Here is a 15,245-nt window from a genome sequence, read left to right on the forward strand (position 1 = left end):
TTTTTTTCTGATTATTACTAATAGGTTTAAAGTTCATGCCGATACTGTGTATAACGTATAATGTTAATGTATACATTTATTGTAATATATTTTAATAGGTAATTAATTCACATGGTGGCAAAGCTGAATTTTCATCAGATCATTAAAATATGCTGCTTTGGTGCTCAAAATCTTTTTTTATTATTATCCATGTTAAAATAGTTGTGTTGATTAATATATCTGTGGAAATCATGATATTATAGCTATATATATATATTAGGGGTGTAACGATACGCGTATTCGTATTGAACCGTTCGGTACGACGCTTTCGGTTCGGTACGCGGTACGCATTATGTATACCGAACGGTTCGTTGGAGTAATTAATTATATTTGAAAAAAAAAAAAAAAAGAGAGAGAGAGAAATATAATGATATGCGTTCAACAAGGTAGCCCAATAACCCAAACAACGTAACAGGCAACGCCCCTGACACTCCCGAAGAAGAAAAAAACACCATCTTATATGTTTATGTTAGGCTACTCAGCAGGCGCTCGCTCACTCAGTACGCGCTGAAGGCTCGTTGCAAAATAGCCAATGCGTTTAACAGACTAGAAATGAGAAGATCCTCCAATAACCAACAGGTCTGGTGTTTGGGTGCACTTTGGATTCCCTTTAAGCTATAATGGTGATGGCAAGAGAGTGGTGGATAAAAAAACAACGGTATGTCGCATCTGCAACATGACAGGGTACACCAGCGGGAATAAAAAAAAAAAAAAAAAAAAAACACCAGCGGGAATATCTGGGATATATGCGTCAGTACTATCTGGGAAAAGACGAAAAAAAGGAGAAACATGCACGCAGCAAACTATCCCTGCAGCATTTAGAAACTATAGCTTACAGGGAATCCAACCCAAACACCAGACCTGTTGGTTATTTTAGGATCTTATATTTCTGGTCTGTTAAAGGCATTCGACATTTTGCAACGAGCCTTCAGCGCGTGCTGAGTGAGCGAGCGCCTTAGGGGCCGTTCACATATCGTGCCTAAAAACGCATGGAAAACGCTAAGCGCGTCTTTCTCCTCCTTTCCAAAGCGCTTGGGCAGAAGCGCTCATGAGGCGTCTGTCTTTGCTAAGCAACAATGACGTGCTCTCTCCATGAGACGCGGAAATTTCAGCGAAGGATAAATGGATTTGCAGCTCTAAAAATCGCTTGCAGTAGCTCTGCTACTAAATTTATTTCAAAATTGCAATCCATATACAACTATGATCAGCTGATCCTTCATCTTGGCTGAGCTCTCAACGTTGTTACGGGAAAGGATGAAGCTGATTGGTTAGTTCTTGTCACATGACCCGCGGTGCGCTTGCGGCATTCTGAAAAGTTGAGATGTTTTTACATTTTGCTGTATCTAAAACGTATCGAACCGAACCGAACCGAACCGTGACATCAGTGTATCGTATCGAACCGAACCGTGAATTTTGTGAACCGTTACACCCCTAATATATATATATATATATATATATATATATATATATATATATATATATATATATATATATATATTTATATATATATATATATTTATTTATTTATTTATTTTTTCAGGATTCTTTGATAAATATAAAGTTAGAAAGAATAGCATTTATTTTACATTTGTTAAAGTGTAAGCCTTTACTGGCACTGGAAGATTCAATATAGCATAAAAATGTGCAAAATATTATCTGGAAAGAAAAATATTTAGTTTCTGTTCTGTTTTTTTTTACATTACATTACAAACATTTTTTAGAAAGTAAAATTAAATTCAGCATTTTTTATATTATTTTGATTATTTATATTTCTTTAACTGACATAATTGTTCTCCAAAATGTTCCTTTTGCACACACACATTTGCACACACGGACAAGTGTACTTCTCTAAATAATTACAATTTAAATTCACGTCTCGCACACTTCAATGCACTTTGAATGGAACATATATATTCGTTTTAAACTGGAATCATGGCGGAATATCCTGTGATGTCCACTTCGCAGGGCACTTATGAAGCAATAAGAGAAACGTACAAAATGTGCAGAGTAGTGGCGCGTGAGGACTGGAATTGAGAACCGCTGCTTTAATAGATAAACAAGCTTTTCCTTTTGTAAGGTGCAAAAGTGAATGCAAATGCAGATCTCAGTCCATTAAACCATGTGGTCATGCATATTGACGCAATACTATGAAACGTACAGGATTTCCTTGAGATCCAGGCTTGCCTGTTTGTCCAGGTTCTCCAGGCTGACCCTAAAGAAAAAAAAAAAATACAGTGACCCAGCCGAATAATCACACAGGTGCTGTTTTGTTTTGCAATTTAATTGGTTCATCAAAAGCCTCCTCACGGGTTCCCCTCGTGGTCCTCTCATGCCCTCTGGCCCCGCTGGCCCGGTTTTACCCTGAGCGAAACAAGTACACCAATTAAAACCCAACACCATCTGCTCGCAGTTGTCTGGTTCACAGTGACCTCTGCACAACACAGATTGCATTTACTCACATCTTTCCCAGGTGGACCCTCACGTCCAGGAACACCCTGTTTGCCATCTTCACCCTAACATGACATGACAGCATTTATTAAACAGAACACATGAAGTTTCTGCATGATTTAGGGAGCATGAATTAGTCCTGTAGTTTCCCATCTCCAAATACTGGATGTACTGTATCCCTGGGTATGAATTTTAATAGGCATTAACTAACCTTTGACCCTGGTGGTCCTGGTTCCCCTCTGTGACCTTTGAAACCCTGGAAAAAACGTGAACATTTCAGCATATAGGTACAGGTAATAAGGTAACACTTTAGATTAGGCAACACATATTCCCTATTAACTAAGACATTTCCCCCTCACTAAACTCTTAATTTGCTGCTTTCTGATAATAAGTAAGGTAGTTGTTGCAATATCTGGATCTTCTATTATATGATCATGCAGAATGAGGCATTAATAAATCACGTCACTCACAGGCATTCCTCTTTGCCCGTCTCTTCCTGGTTGTCCCGATTCTCCCTGTTTGCCCTGAAAAAGAAAAGTAATAAGAGCATGTTTTTACACTGTTTCTTTATATACAGAAATAAGCATTGTTAGGATGTTGGCATGCATTCAGAACATCAGACTCGTACCGGCTCTCCTGTGTCACCTTGTCTTCCATCCTTTCCGGGTTTACCAATCAAGCCCTTCAGCACAGAATATGAAGTATCAGAATTAATAGAAAACACTTATCTCAATATCTCTGTTTTACTGTGTTTTTGATCAAATAAATGCAACCTTAGTGAGCATAACAGACTTCTTACGAAAACATTTTAAAATCATACCAACCTTAAACTTTTGAACCATAGTCTATTTGTACAAAACAAAAATTATAGACATTAAAAAAATATATATGAAATTACACACCATTAGACCTGGAAGACCAGGTGGTCCCTGAATACCCTGAAGTCCATCTTTACCCTGGTAAAACACATTCAGTTATCAATAATATGGCCAGATTCCAGTCTTGCAATCCCATCCAACTAATACAACAGAGCAAAAAAACTTTAGCCTTGCCTTTTCTCCAGGAGATCCAGGTGGTCCGATAGGTCCAGGGTTTCCATCATTACCCTATTGATACAGCAAGATGTCAGATTTTTCAGTTTAGATATACAGTCTGAATAAGTGACATTTTTAAATACTCACTGGCTGACCCATAACTCCTGCAGCCCCTGGATAACCAGGAGGTCCTGGGGGGCCCTGGGAAAATACAAATCAATGAGAGAAAATGTGCATAAATAATCATGGTATGTCAAATTTAATGTTACTATATGTATATTCAGCCTATTTATGATGAAAATGGTAGGCTGACAATACCTTTTCTCCTTTATCTCCAGGTTCTCCTGAAGGACCTCTATCTCCTTTTATCCCCTGCAATGGAACCGAATATATTGACATATATTGACAAATATATTGACATATATTCATATATTGATATATGGAACCGAATGTAGTAATGCAATGTTGACAGATCACATGCATTTGACACATACATGGCTAGTGAATCTATTATTGTGATCAATTGAGCCTGTCCTAAACCAAAAAACGGCCATATAGGTCGTTTGTGCTAGCACCATATTAAAACCTATATTTATGTTTTAAAGTTAAGTGCCCGTGTAAAAATAATGAAAGTATCTTATTGCGTCTGTCGTCATGAAATTACATATAGCATCATAACCAATCAAAATGTGCATTTATTTGAATGGAATGTGTGGACTTTTTACACCGATCTCACAGTAATTTGTACATATTTAACTTATTAGCTCCAATGACCACACCTAACCCCACCCCTAAACCTACCCCTCACAGAAACCTTGCAAAATTATGATTTATAGAGCATATACATTTTATTAGCATTTGCATTATTTGGGATTGAACTGATGATCGCATGATTACATATAGTTGTATAATGCAATACTCTACCAACTGAGCTACACGAAACCCGAATTATAGCGCAAATAAAAGAGTACAAAACATTCATATGGAAACGTCCTGTTGCCGATAGGGGCACAATTGTTGTATACGCTCTGATTGGTCGTATTTCAGGGATTTGGACAAAGACCTATACGAGCGTATTGGTTGGAGGACAGATTGACAGAGTTATTTGAATGTGAACTGGTTTGTAGGTAGACTTGAAGAACATGCATTTGTCGTGTAATATGTCATTGTGTCATCAACATTCTAACCTTGGCTCCATCAGCACCAGGTGGTCCTGCAGGCCCTGTTGGCCCAGGAGGACCCTGCCAAAGTGACCAGTTGATTAAATGTTCATTATTCCATTCATTTCCAATTCCATTAAGTTTAAAGATGAAAGTGAGAGTTTGATTTCTGAATCATGCTCTCTCACCGCATATCCATCCTGTCCATTTTTCCCAGGTGGTCCAGTATTACCATTTTCACCTGGAGGTCCTGGCAAACCTTGTTGTCCAGCTGGTCCAGGGGGACAATCTGAACAAATGTCCTGGGAAAGAGAGAAAGGCAAAGTAGGAATATTAGGATGGATGGAGGAATGGATGGATGGACGTTTTTTATTGTTGGATGGATTGAGAGTTGGGTTGATGATGGATGAATGAAAGGATGATTGAGTGATTGGATGGATTGAGGGTTGGGTTGATGATAAATGAATGGATGACTGGATGAATGGAAGGATGATTGTGTGATTGAATGATGGAGGGTTGGTAGTTTGGATGTAAGGATGGATGGTCAGATGGAGGTTTGAACTGTTGGCTCAATGGATGGATGGATGGACAGAAGGAGCATTGATGGATGAATGGAAAGGATGATTGTATGACTGGATGGATGGGTGGATAGATGGATGAGAGTTAGATGGATGAACGGATGATTGTATGGATGGATGGGATGTGTGATTGGATGTGTGGTTGGGTGGTAGGATGGAGGTCTGGACTGCTGGATGGATGAATGCGTGATTGTGTGATTAGACAACTAGAAGGATGGTTGGAGGGACAAATTGAGGGTTGGATGGATAGTGGGTTGAATGGTTGGTTGAATGTATGGATATATTGTTGGATGAATGGATGGTTGGAGGTATGAATTGTTAGATGGATGAATGCAAGAATGGATGGTTTGATGAATGCAGGGTTTGGTTGTTTGGATGCATGGATGGATGGTTGGATAGAGGTTTGAATTGTTGACTGGATGGATGCATGGCTGTTACCTTCAGGTTCAGATCAGAAATGTCAGCAGCTTTTCCCTAAAAAAAAAATGTTGGAAAACAAAAATCCATTGAAAAAAAATCTACTCATAAATCATGATCCCCGCCTTTATAGTCCATCAACAGCAGGTGAATATTAATAGTGTCAGCTGATTCGATACTTAAATGGCGAACAGAAATCACTCACTGGTTCTCCAGGGGAGCCCTTCTCTCCAGGTCTTCCTGGTACACCCTGCAGGTAGATTACACACACATATTCATAAGCCATGACTGCTGCTGCTGATCCTCACCACAGGAAAACACATTCAAACCTTATTAGTCACAAACTGACACTGAATCCCAGAGACGACTTAACTGTGATCCACAGCAGTGCAGTGAAACTGGTTTAGTTCTGCATCATGACTGGGATATGGGCTGTTGCAATAATTTTGAAAAATAATAGCTCACAGCAACATATGGAGAAAAAAAATAACTATGAACTAGTTCATTTTTGGAACTGTGAACTTTAGTTAAAGATTTTGTAGTTTGAACTATGAACTGAACTAGTTCATTTAAAAATTTGTGAATTGAACTTTGAACTAGTTCATGTAGAAAGTGAACTTTCCCAACACTGATTTACACAAGCTTCCTGTCTGGATCCAGAACACCTGAGAAGAGATGATGCTGACCCTCAGAGGACCTCAGATGATGCTTACCTTGAAACAACATACAGAGCTAACAAATATTGCTACTTACTATGCATTCACATTATAATTACTGTTAATAGTGTTCATCGTCTGGTTGACTGTCTTGTATAATATGTCTTGTATTAATTTTTCTGAAAATTCCTGTCATATGCACATAAACTGATCACCACTTATAAGCTACTACTAAATATTGTAGAAATTAATTTTCTGTAAAGTTTTCTTTATGATTTGTATCATAAAAAGCACTTTAAATTCAATTCAATTCAATTCAAACTTGAATTGAATTGAATTGAATAGAATAGATTGACCACTGGACCATTGAAAACAAATGTGCTGCTTAATATTTTTGTGGAAACCATGAGACTTTTTTTTTTTTTTTTTTTGGGGATTCATGATTTTTAAGAAAATAATGATTAAAAGATCATCTTTTACTTCTAATAGAAATCTTTTATAACATAATAAATATTTGTACTGCCACTTTTGATCAATTTAACACAACCTTGTTGAACAGAACTAATTAGCTTGAAATGGTTTTAACAGACCCTAAACTTTTGAAAAGGGGTGTGTATCCAGGATTTGTTGAGCCTTATGCTTCAATTAATGTATGTTCATTGTTTGCACCTCAATGTTAGGGTAATCCAGGAGAGAAGGGAGAGAAAGGAGATCAAGGAAAACCAGGCGAGATGGTGAGCTATTCAGGAGACTGAAAGGTAAAGCTCCTCATTGTCATTGTACAGGTAAAATAAAATTAGTGCTAAGGGTTTTTTTTTCCCCATGTTGCTAGATTGTTGCTAGAAGGTAGAGCCAAATTAATAGCATTCCTTGCAATAATGAGCATCAATAACTATAGCAGATCATTAATATCTGTAAAATCTTCTGCATTTTAACCAATAAAATGTTCTCTAGAATGAGAATCTCAAATCTCCCTGAATTATAACCACAACCTTACTAGCATTAGCATGTAGCCAGTTACAGGCTGTCAGTGTGTCTTGCTGTGCAGTTCTGCAAACACATTTAAAAGTACTGATGCAAAACAAACCAACTTGATGTACCCATGTTTATGATTCTCTTATCCCTTCGCTACTGGAGTAGCATATAAATCTTACATTGTGTCCAGCGGGTCCCTGTTGTCCGCTCACTCCTGGAGGTCCTCTCAAACCCTGAATATCAAACATGACATGACACTTGAGGGTGTTCTGTGAGCGTCTGTCTCATTTGAAAGTGATATAAATATGAACAGATTGTTTACCGCTGGTCCTGGTGGCCCTGCAGGTCCGGGAGGCCCCTGAGAAGACACAGAATATCAATCTGATGTGAGATATTGAAATGTGCATCTACGTTTGTGTTCAAATCCATATGCAAAAAAAAAAAATAGGGTAAACACTATATATGGTCTGAAATACTGTAAATGGTAATAAGTTTTCACATTACAATATGCGTGCTTTTATTAGGATGTGCTTGTAAATATGCATGTTTGTCTGTGCATATGCCATCTGTTTGCTTTAGTTTGACCAGTTGAGCTGATTTCAATACCTTTTCAATATGGAAATTAAAAAGGTCGGATTTTGGCCATATGGTAATTCTGGAGTCATTTGAGTTACTAACACTAGCATGTGAAAATGACTGCATTTTGTTTGGATATTGCAATGGCAGGATGAGCAGATAAACAGCCATATTACTGAGTTATATGTGTGTGTGTGTGTGTGTGTGTGTGTGTGTGTGTGTGTGTGTGTGTGTGTGTGTGTGTGTGTTTCCATACATCGGGTCCTGTGGTTCCCTCTCCCGGTGGTCCTCTATTTCCTGGCATCCCCTGCATTCCCTGTGGACCAGGTAAACCCTGAAACACAAAATAAAAATGGATAAACATGGAAGAATAAACAGCATACCCCTTCCAATAGAAAGTTACTATTAGTTACGCTAATGATGTCTTTATTTGTTTCTTTGTTTTGCCACAGGATGTAACTAGGATTTACACCAGTGTTGTGCCTGAATGCGTTCATTGAACGATAGTTCATGAACTCGTTCATATTTTGGGCGAACGTGAACTGAACGTGATGTATTAATGCCTGATGAACGTTACTGTCAATTCGTTCATTCTGGTGTCTGTGAACGGCATGCTCTCTCAGGTTAACTTCGTTCAATAGGGTGCCAGATTTCTATAGAGCCTTCCAGGCGAAAACCCGGCTAAAACACACCGTAAACGGGTCTTAATATATAGCGGAAAAACACCCAATCTGGCAACACCAGCCACCAGTGTCGCACCGCCGTCCGCTGCATGCGTGACGCGTCAATAAAAAAAAAAAAAAAAAAAGTAGGCGACAGCAGCATGTAGCATGAAGGCGTATGATCATTTAAAAGAATTGTATGATGTTTATGACAAGGTCGGTGAGAATGGGAGACAAAGAATTAAATCAACAAGGGGGAAATGCTGTCCCCTCAATGCTAATGTAAACCCTGGTTGGATAAGGATTTAAAATTGGATATGAAGATGAAATCTGACGCATAGCTTCATTGTTAAAACTGATAAAATAATTGCTTTCTGTGATTCTATATGGGCTGTTGCAATAATTTTGAAAAATAATAGCTCACAGCAACATATGGAGAAAAAAAAAGAACTATGAACTAGTTCATTTTTGGAACTGTGAACTTTAGTTAAAGATTTTGTAGTTTGAACTATGAACTGAACTAGTTCATTTAAAAAATTGTGAATTGAACTTTGAACTAGTTCATGTAGAAAGTGAACTTTCCCAACACTGATTTACACAAGCTTCCTGTCTGGATCCAGAACACCTGAGAAGAGATGATGCTGACCCTCAGAGGACCTCAGATGATGCTTACCTTGAAACAACATACAGAGCTAACAAATATTGCTACTTACTATGCATTCACATTATAATTACTGTTAATAGTGTTCATCGTCTGGTTGACTGTCTTGTATAATATGTCTTGTATTAATTTTTCTGAAAATTCCTGTCATATGCACATAAACTGATCACCACTTATAAGCTACTACTAAATATTGTAGAAATTAATTTTCTGTAAAGTTTTCTTTATGATTTGTATCATAAAAAGCACTTTAAATTCAATTCAATTCAATTCAATTCAATTCAAACTTGAATTGAATTGAATTGAATAGAATAGATTGACCACTGGACCGTTGAAAACAAATGTGCTGCTTAATATTTTTGTGGAAACCATGAGACTTTTTTTTTTTTTTTTTTTTTTTTTTTGGGATTCATGATTTTGAAGAAAATAATGATTAAAAGATCATCTTTTACTTCTAATAGAAATCTTTTATAACATAATAAATATTTGTACTGCCACTTTTGATCAATTTAACACAACCTAGTTGAACAGAACTAATTAGCTTGAAATGGTTTTAACAGACCCTAAACTTTTGAAAAGGGGTGTGTATCCAGGATTTGTTGAGCCTTATGCACAATATTTAGCACTGATTGCTAAAGTTCAGTAGCAAAATGCATATCTTGTACTTTTCCCAAGGAAAATGTGTCTGGCTTTCTGAAAGTTCAGGAAAATGATCACATAAATGAAATTCAGTAATTCAGCTTTTGCCCCTGGGGAAACACACACCTGCTTATGATAAAAACGCCTAAGACCTTTCATGCTGACGAAGTCTGGTTCTTTCTTTTAACAAGAAAAAACTTGTTTCATTACCTTCAGTCCGGGGGGTCCTGATGGTCCCGGAGGTCCAGAATCACCCTGTACATAAAGAAAGCAGATTACTGCTGTGATGCTACCTTCTCTATTTTCACTCTATTTCCTTTCCCTCTCAAAAAGTCACATGTAGTTTCGTTTTATGAAGGGCTGTGTTATTCCAAGACTTCTGAAGTCATATCACTGCTTTGTGAGAAGAACAGAATACAATTTAATAAGGCATGTCTCAAATCAACAATAATGTCTGATTTGGTATCAATGATACAACAGACAAAACTTTCAGTGAATAATTACATTTTTACATTTATTTGATTGTTACATACGTGTGTAAATGTGCCTGTATGTCTGTAGATTGTAGATATGTGTGTGTGTGTGTGTGTGTGTGTGTGTGTGTGTGTGTGTGCAGCTAGAAAATAAAACCAACGTCCCACATGCATCCACGGCTCAATTGACTCATTAGTTTCACTAGTTCACGCTTACATATAATTAGCTGAGGTATGGTATGCGTATTTGGCGTGCTGTCCGGGGAAGGGCTCCGAGCTCGGGAATTGCCCGAAGCTAGAGTACCCCCCCTTCCCCGTATATTGTAAAGTGAACTTGAAGTGAGGAGATGGGGTGGAGGAGGGATGCTGATAAACCGTCAATGGATAGAGGTAAGTCAGCGATATTTATACTGTGGGATTGATTACTTGATTGTGGTCCACCTGTGATGATTAGGCTAAGTATCTGACGCGCTCCTCCCGAATCTTCATAGATAATTACATTTCACTAGTTCACGCTTACATATAATTAGCTGAGGTATGGTATGCGTATTTGGCGTGCTGTCCGGGGAAGGGCTCCGAGCTCGGGAATTGCCCGAAGCTAGAGTACCCCCCAAAAAGGCAAATGTACAGGAGGACAGCCGGCTGATTTGGTTTCTGAGAAGTTATCTCGTTGGCAGGCTGGAAGGGCCTACGTACTCCGGAGGGAGCGACTTGGGCGTTGAGAGAGTAGGCCCTACCAGCTGCAGCTAGTGAACTACGTGGTTGTTGGCGCCCGGTCGGTAGGGCTCGGGCCGATGCTCAACTGGAGTTTTTTTTTTTTTTTTTTTTTTTTTTTTTTTTTGGCGTTGGATCGGTGAGCCCTGCCGGCCGATGAGGAGGAGCGGCGTGGTTGTGGTGCCCGACCGGGAGGACCCGAGTTGCCTCGACCGGAATAGGTCACGGTGTCGGCGTACGGGCCCTACTGGCTGATAGCCCCTGCTATTCAGTGGGTGAAGGGCCTAACGCTGACCGAGAGGGCCCATGAAGCCTCCGACAGGAGATTGAGACTCAGGATGACGGACGTCTGGGTCCTCTCGGTTAGGCAGATAAAAAGCTTTTGGGCCAGCCGACAAGGAGGACTCTGGCAACATCCGAAGGGAGATCCCGACTCACGGCATCGGCTGGATGAGATTCACTTGCGGCTGGCAAGCATAGGCCCGTCCGGGAGACTCTCGCCAGACGTCTGAAGGGAGCGCACGCGACAGACGGGTAAGCCTCGGCGGACGGGGAGGGTTGGAAAGGAAAACCCGACTGGGAGGACTCTCGCAGCATCCGATGGGGCCTCAAACTCAGAACATCGAACGGGTAAGCCTCGCCAGACGGGGTTAAAAGATGTGAGAGTAGCTGAGGGTAGCTTTTTTTTTGTTTTTTTTTTTTTTTTTTTTTTTTTGTTTTTTTTTTGCAGGATTTGGCGAGAGGACGAGACTCGTGGCGTCGGACGGTTAAGCCTCGCCTACCGTCAAATGGAAAGGTAAGTTGTGTGGCCGAGAGACTGTTGCCGACGTTCGAAGGGAGCACACACATCGAACGGGTAAGCCTCGCCGACCGTAGGGTGGAAACGTAAAGCAAGTCTGACCAGGAGGCTCTCGCCAGCGTCCGAAGGGAGCACACACATCGAACGGGTAAGCCTCGCTGACCATAGAAAAGGAAAAGGTAAGGTTGTCTAACCGGGAGGCTCTCGCCGGCGTCCGAAGGGAGCACGCGCATCGAACGGGTAAGCCTCTCCGGATGGCGGACAGAAAAGGTAACGATAGGTGGCCAGGAGGCTCTTGCCAGCGTCCGGCGGGGACAAACTGGGTGAGCCTCGCAGGCCGTAGGTTGGAAAAGGTAAGTTTGCGTGGTCGTTAGGCTGTCGTCGGCGTTTAAGGGAGTTTGCTACTCCTGGCAAGAGACGGTTTAGCCTTGGTGACCATAGGAAGGAAGGAGAGTTTATTGTGTGTTAGGTACTTGCAGTATTTAAGCAGCTTGCTTGTAGGTTAGTAACCTGAAACACACAGTAGGGTCGTGGTTGGCTGGCCAGGAGGCTGTCGCCGGCGTCCGATGGGAGCACTCACATCGGACGGGTAAGCCTCGCTGGCCAAGGGTGGAAAAGGTCAGGTTGTCTAGCCAGGAGGCTCGGACCGACGTCCGATAGGAGCTTAGCTCCAGGAATCGAACGGGTAAACCTCTCTGGCTGAAGGACGGAAAAGGTTGTCCGGCCGGGAGGCTCTTACCTTCGTCCGACAGGAGCTTAGCTCCCGGATAGAACGGTTAAGCCTCGCTGGCCAAAGGACGGAAAAGGTAAGGTTGTCTAGCCGGGAAGCTCTCGCCTACGTTCAATGGGAGCCTTGACTCCATGCGTTGGGCGGGTAAACTTCTCCGTACGAAAGACAGAAATGGAAAAGCAGGTAGCCGGGGGCTTTCACCTACGTCCGAAGGGAGTGTGAGCTCCTGGCAACGAACGGGTAAGCCTTGCTGGCCGCAGAATGGAAAAGGTGAGGTTGTCTGGTCAGGAGGCTCTCGTCAGCATCCGATGGGAGCTCAAGCTCTTGGCATCGAAGAGAGAAGCCTTGCCGGCCATAGGATTGAAAAAGGTAAGGTTATCTGGTCGGGAGGCTATGGCCAGCATCCGGTGTCTTTTTATTTATCATTTATTTATTTATTTTCTATATTTATTTTTATTTTTATTTATTATATTTATTAAAATTGCGACACCAGATGGGTAGTCTCTCCAGCCATCGGAGGGAAAATTGAGATTGTTTTATCTGCGAAGAGCTCGTTAGTGTTCGGCGAAAGCGTAACTTGCGGTATTGGATGGGTACATCTTGCCATCGAAGGGAAAATTTGTTTGGGCTGCAATGTACTCATTGGTGTTCGATAGGTAAATGTCGTTTTTTTTTTTTTTTTTTTTTTTTTTTTTGGTTAATCGGCCTATTTTAATCGGGTAAGCTTCGCTGGTGGTCGGATGGAAAGTCCAAGATTGATTAAGTGGGAAAGCATCTGGCATGATTGTAATACTTGCGATGTCAAACGAGTAAGCTTTGCTGATAGTTGGATGGAGAAGGCAAAGGTTGGTTCGACCGGGAGCCCTCTTCCAGGGCCTGGCAGGGAGTTCGATACTAAAGATTATTTGTCTACGAGGGTAGACGCTGTGAGGCTTACTTGAATAATTGTTTAGCAAATCCAATGAGCTGCTTCCGATAATGAGTCCGAGAAAATCTTGGTGCAGTCATAGTATCCGAAATTAAGAGTGCAAAAATAAATTGGATTTCCTGTGCCAGTGTACCCCAAATAGGTGCCATGTATCGGCAATGTGGTCATTGTCAGCACGTGAGATCGATGGTACATATCGACGATGTAATCGTGCATGGGTGGAGTAAGAGAAAGATTCTTTATACTTTCTGAGCTTACTATTTACCATTTTGACCATGCAGGTGCACGAAAAGAGCCTATGGAATCACCAATAATCAAAAAATATATACTTTCGGACGTACTGATACACTGGTATTAAGTATAAGTACTATATTTAAATATTGCTAGGTCATGTAGTCGGCACTACGGTCATCTCGCTTGTCCAGTGAAAATTTTTTTTTTTTTTTTAACCTACGGGCTCACATCATCCTTTGAGAGCACGGGCGAGCGGGAAATGCAGTGCTGAGATGGGATAACGGAGCAGTTTGATAGCCGATTTAAGGTAGGCCGCCTAATGATTATTATAAAAACGTTGGTTGGAAAATGGGCCTAATATCGTCTTGGCTATTGTCGATACATGATGCTATCACCGCAAGCTCGGATGCATTGCATGCCTTTAGGCAGAGGTGATGTGTGGTATTTTTTTTTTTTTTTTTTTTTTTTTTTTTTTTATATATTTAGGTGTAGGGAAGGCTCCTGCGGGAGCAGACACTGCGTGGCAGTGAGGAGGTGTAGGAAAGGCTCCTGCGGGAGCAGACACTGCGTGGCAGTGAGGAGGTGTAGGAAAGGCTCCTGCGGGAGCAGACACTGCGCGGCAGTGAGGAGGTATAGGAAAGGCTCCTGCGGGAGCAGATACTGCGCGGCAGTGAGGAGGTGTAGGAAGGCTCCTGCGGGGGCAGACACTGCGCGGCAGTGAGGAGGTATAGGAAAGGCTCCTGCGGGGGCAGACACTGCTGCGGCAGTGGGGAGAACGGGAAAGGCTCCTGCGGGAGCAGATACTGCGCGGCAGTGAGGAGGTGTAGGAAGGCTCCTGCGGGGGCAGACACTGCGCGGCAGTGAGGAGGTATAGGAAAGGCTCCTGCGGGGGCAGACACTGCTGCGGCAGTGGGGAGAACGGGAAAGGCTCCTGCGGGAGCAGATACTGTTGCGGCAGTGGGGAGATATGGGAAAGGCTCCTGCGGGAGCAGACACTGCAGCGGCAGTGGGGAGATACGGGAAAGGCTCCTGCGGGAGCAGACACTGCAGCGGCGGAGGGGAGATACAGGAAAGGCTCCTGCGGGAGCAGACACTGCAGCGGCGGAGGGGAGATACAGGAAAGGCTCCTGCGGGAGCAGACACTGCAGTGGCGGTGGGGAGGTACAGGAAAGGCTCCTGCGGGAGCAGACACTGCAGCGGCGGTGGGGAGATACAGGAAAGGCTCCTGCAGGAGCAGACACTGCAGCGGCGGTGGGGAGATGCAGGAAAGGCTCCTGCGGGAGCAGACGCTGCAGTGGCGGTGGGGAGGTACAGGAAAGGCTTCTGCGGGAGCAGACACTGCTGCGGCAGTGAGGAGGTACATAAAAGGCTACTTGCTTCGGCTGCTGTAGATGTTGGCTGTGGGAAGAGTAAAAAGTGTTAGTAATATTTGATGGGGCAAGCTAAAAATGGATGGGTAGCCTACTGTGTTACCAGCTTAGCAATTTGTTGCCTGATTTGACAATTCCTCAGGCCTTGTCCA

General features: G+C 42.0%; 1 protein-coding gene across 2 annotated transcripts in view; it reads right to left on the minus strand.

The window, feature by feature from the left end:
- The window catches only part of LOC113119843 (collagen alpha-1(XXII) chain-like), a 61,508-nt gene that overhangs the window by 3,850 nt on the left and 42,413 nt on the right, over positions 1 to 15,245 (minus strand). For both annotated transcript variants that reach the window (XM_026289527.1, XM_026289528.1), the window contains 18 exons: positions 10,056 to 10,100; positions 8,140 to 8,217; positions 7,630 to 7,665; positions 7,487 to 7,540; positions 5,882 to 5,926; positions 5,698 to 5,733; positions 4,870 to 4,983; positions 4,709 to 4,762; positions 3,840 to 3,893; positions 3,669 to 3,722; positions 3,540 to 3,593; positions 3,390 to 3,443; positions 3,116 to 3,169; positions 2,958 to 3,011; positions 2,699 to 2,743; positions 2,499 to 2,552; positions 2,347 to 2,400; positions 2,198 to 2,251 (listed from right to left, as the gene is read on the minus strand). In XM_026289527.1, the coding sequence (XP_026145312.1) occupies positions 2,198 to 2,251; positions 2,347 to 2,400; positions 2,499 to 2,552; positions 2,699 to 2,743; positions 2,958 to 3,011; positions 3,116 to 3,169; positions 3,390 to 3,443; positions 3,540 to 3,593; positions 3,669 to 3,722; positions 3,840 to 3,893; positions 4,709 to 4,762; positions 4,870 to 4,983; positions 5,698 to 5,733; positions 5,882 to 5,926; positions 7,487 to 7,540; positions 7,630 to 7,665; positions 8,140 to 8,217; positions 10,056 to 10,100 (993 nt within the window). The remainder of the gene's footprint in view (positions 1 to 2,197; positions 2,252 to 2,346; positions 2,401 to 2,498; positions 2,553 to 2,698; positions 2,744 to 2,957; positions 3,012 to 3,115; positions 3,170 to 3,389; positions 3,444 to 3,539; positions 3,594 to 3,668; positions 3,723 to 3,839; positions 3,894 to 4,708; positions 4,763 to 4,869; positions 4,984 to 5,697; positions 5,734 to 5,881; positions 5,927 to 7,486; positions 7,541 to 7,629; positions 7,666 to 8,139; positions 8,218 to 10,055; positions 10,101 to 15,245) is intronic.

This window comes from Carassius auratus, chromosome 19 (genome assembly GCF_003368295.1).
Source record: "Carassius auratus strain Wakin chromosome 19, ASM336829v1, whole genome shotgun sequence".
NCBI lineage: Eukaryota > Metazoa > Chordata > Actinopteri > Cypriniformes > Cyprinidae > Carassius > Carassius auratus.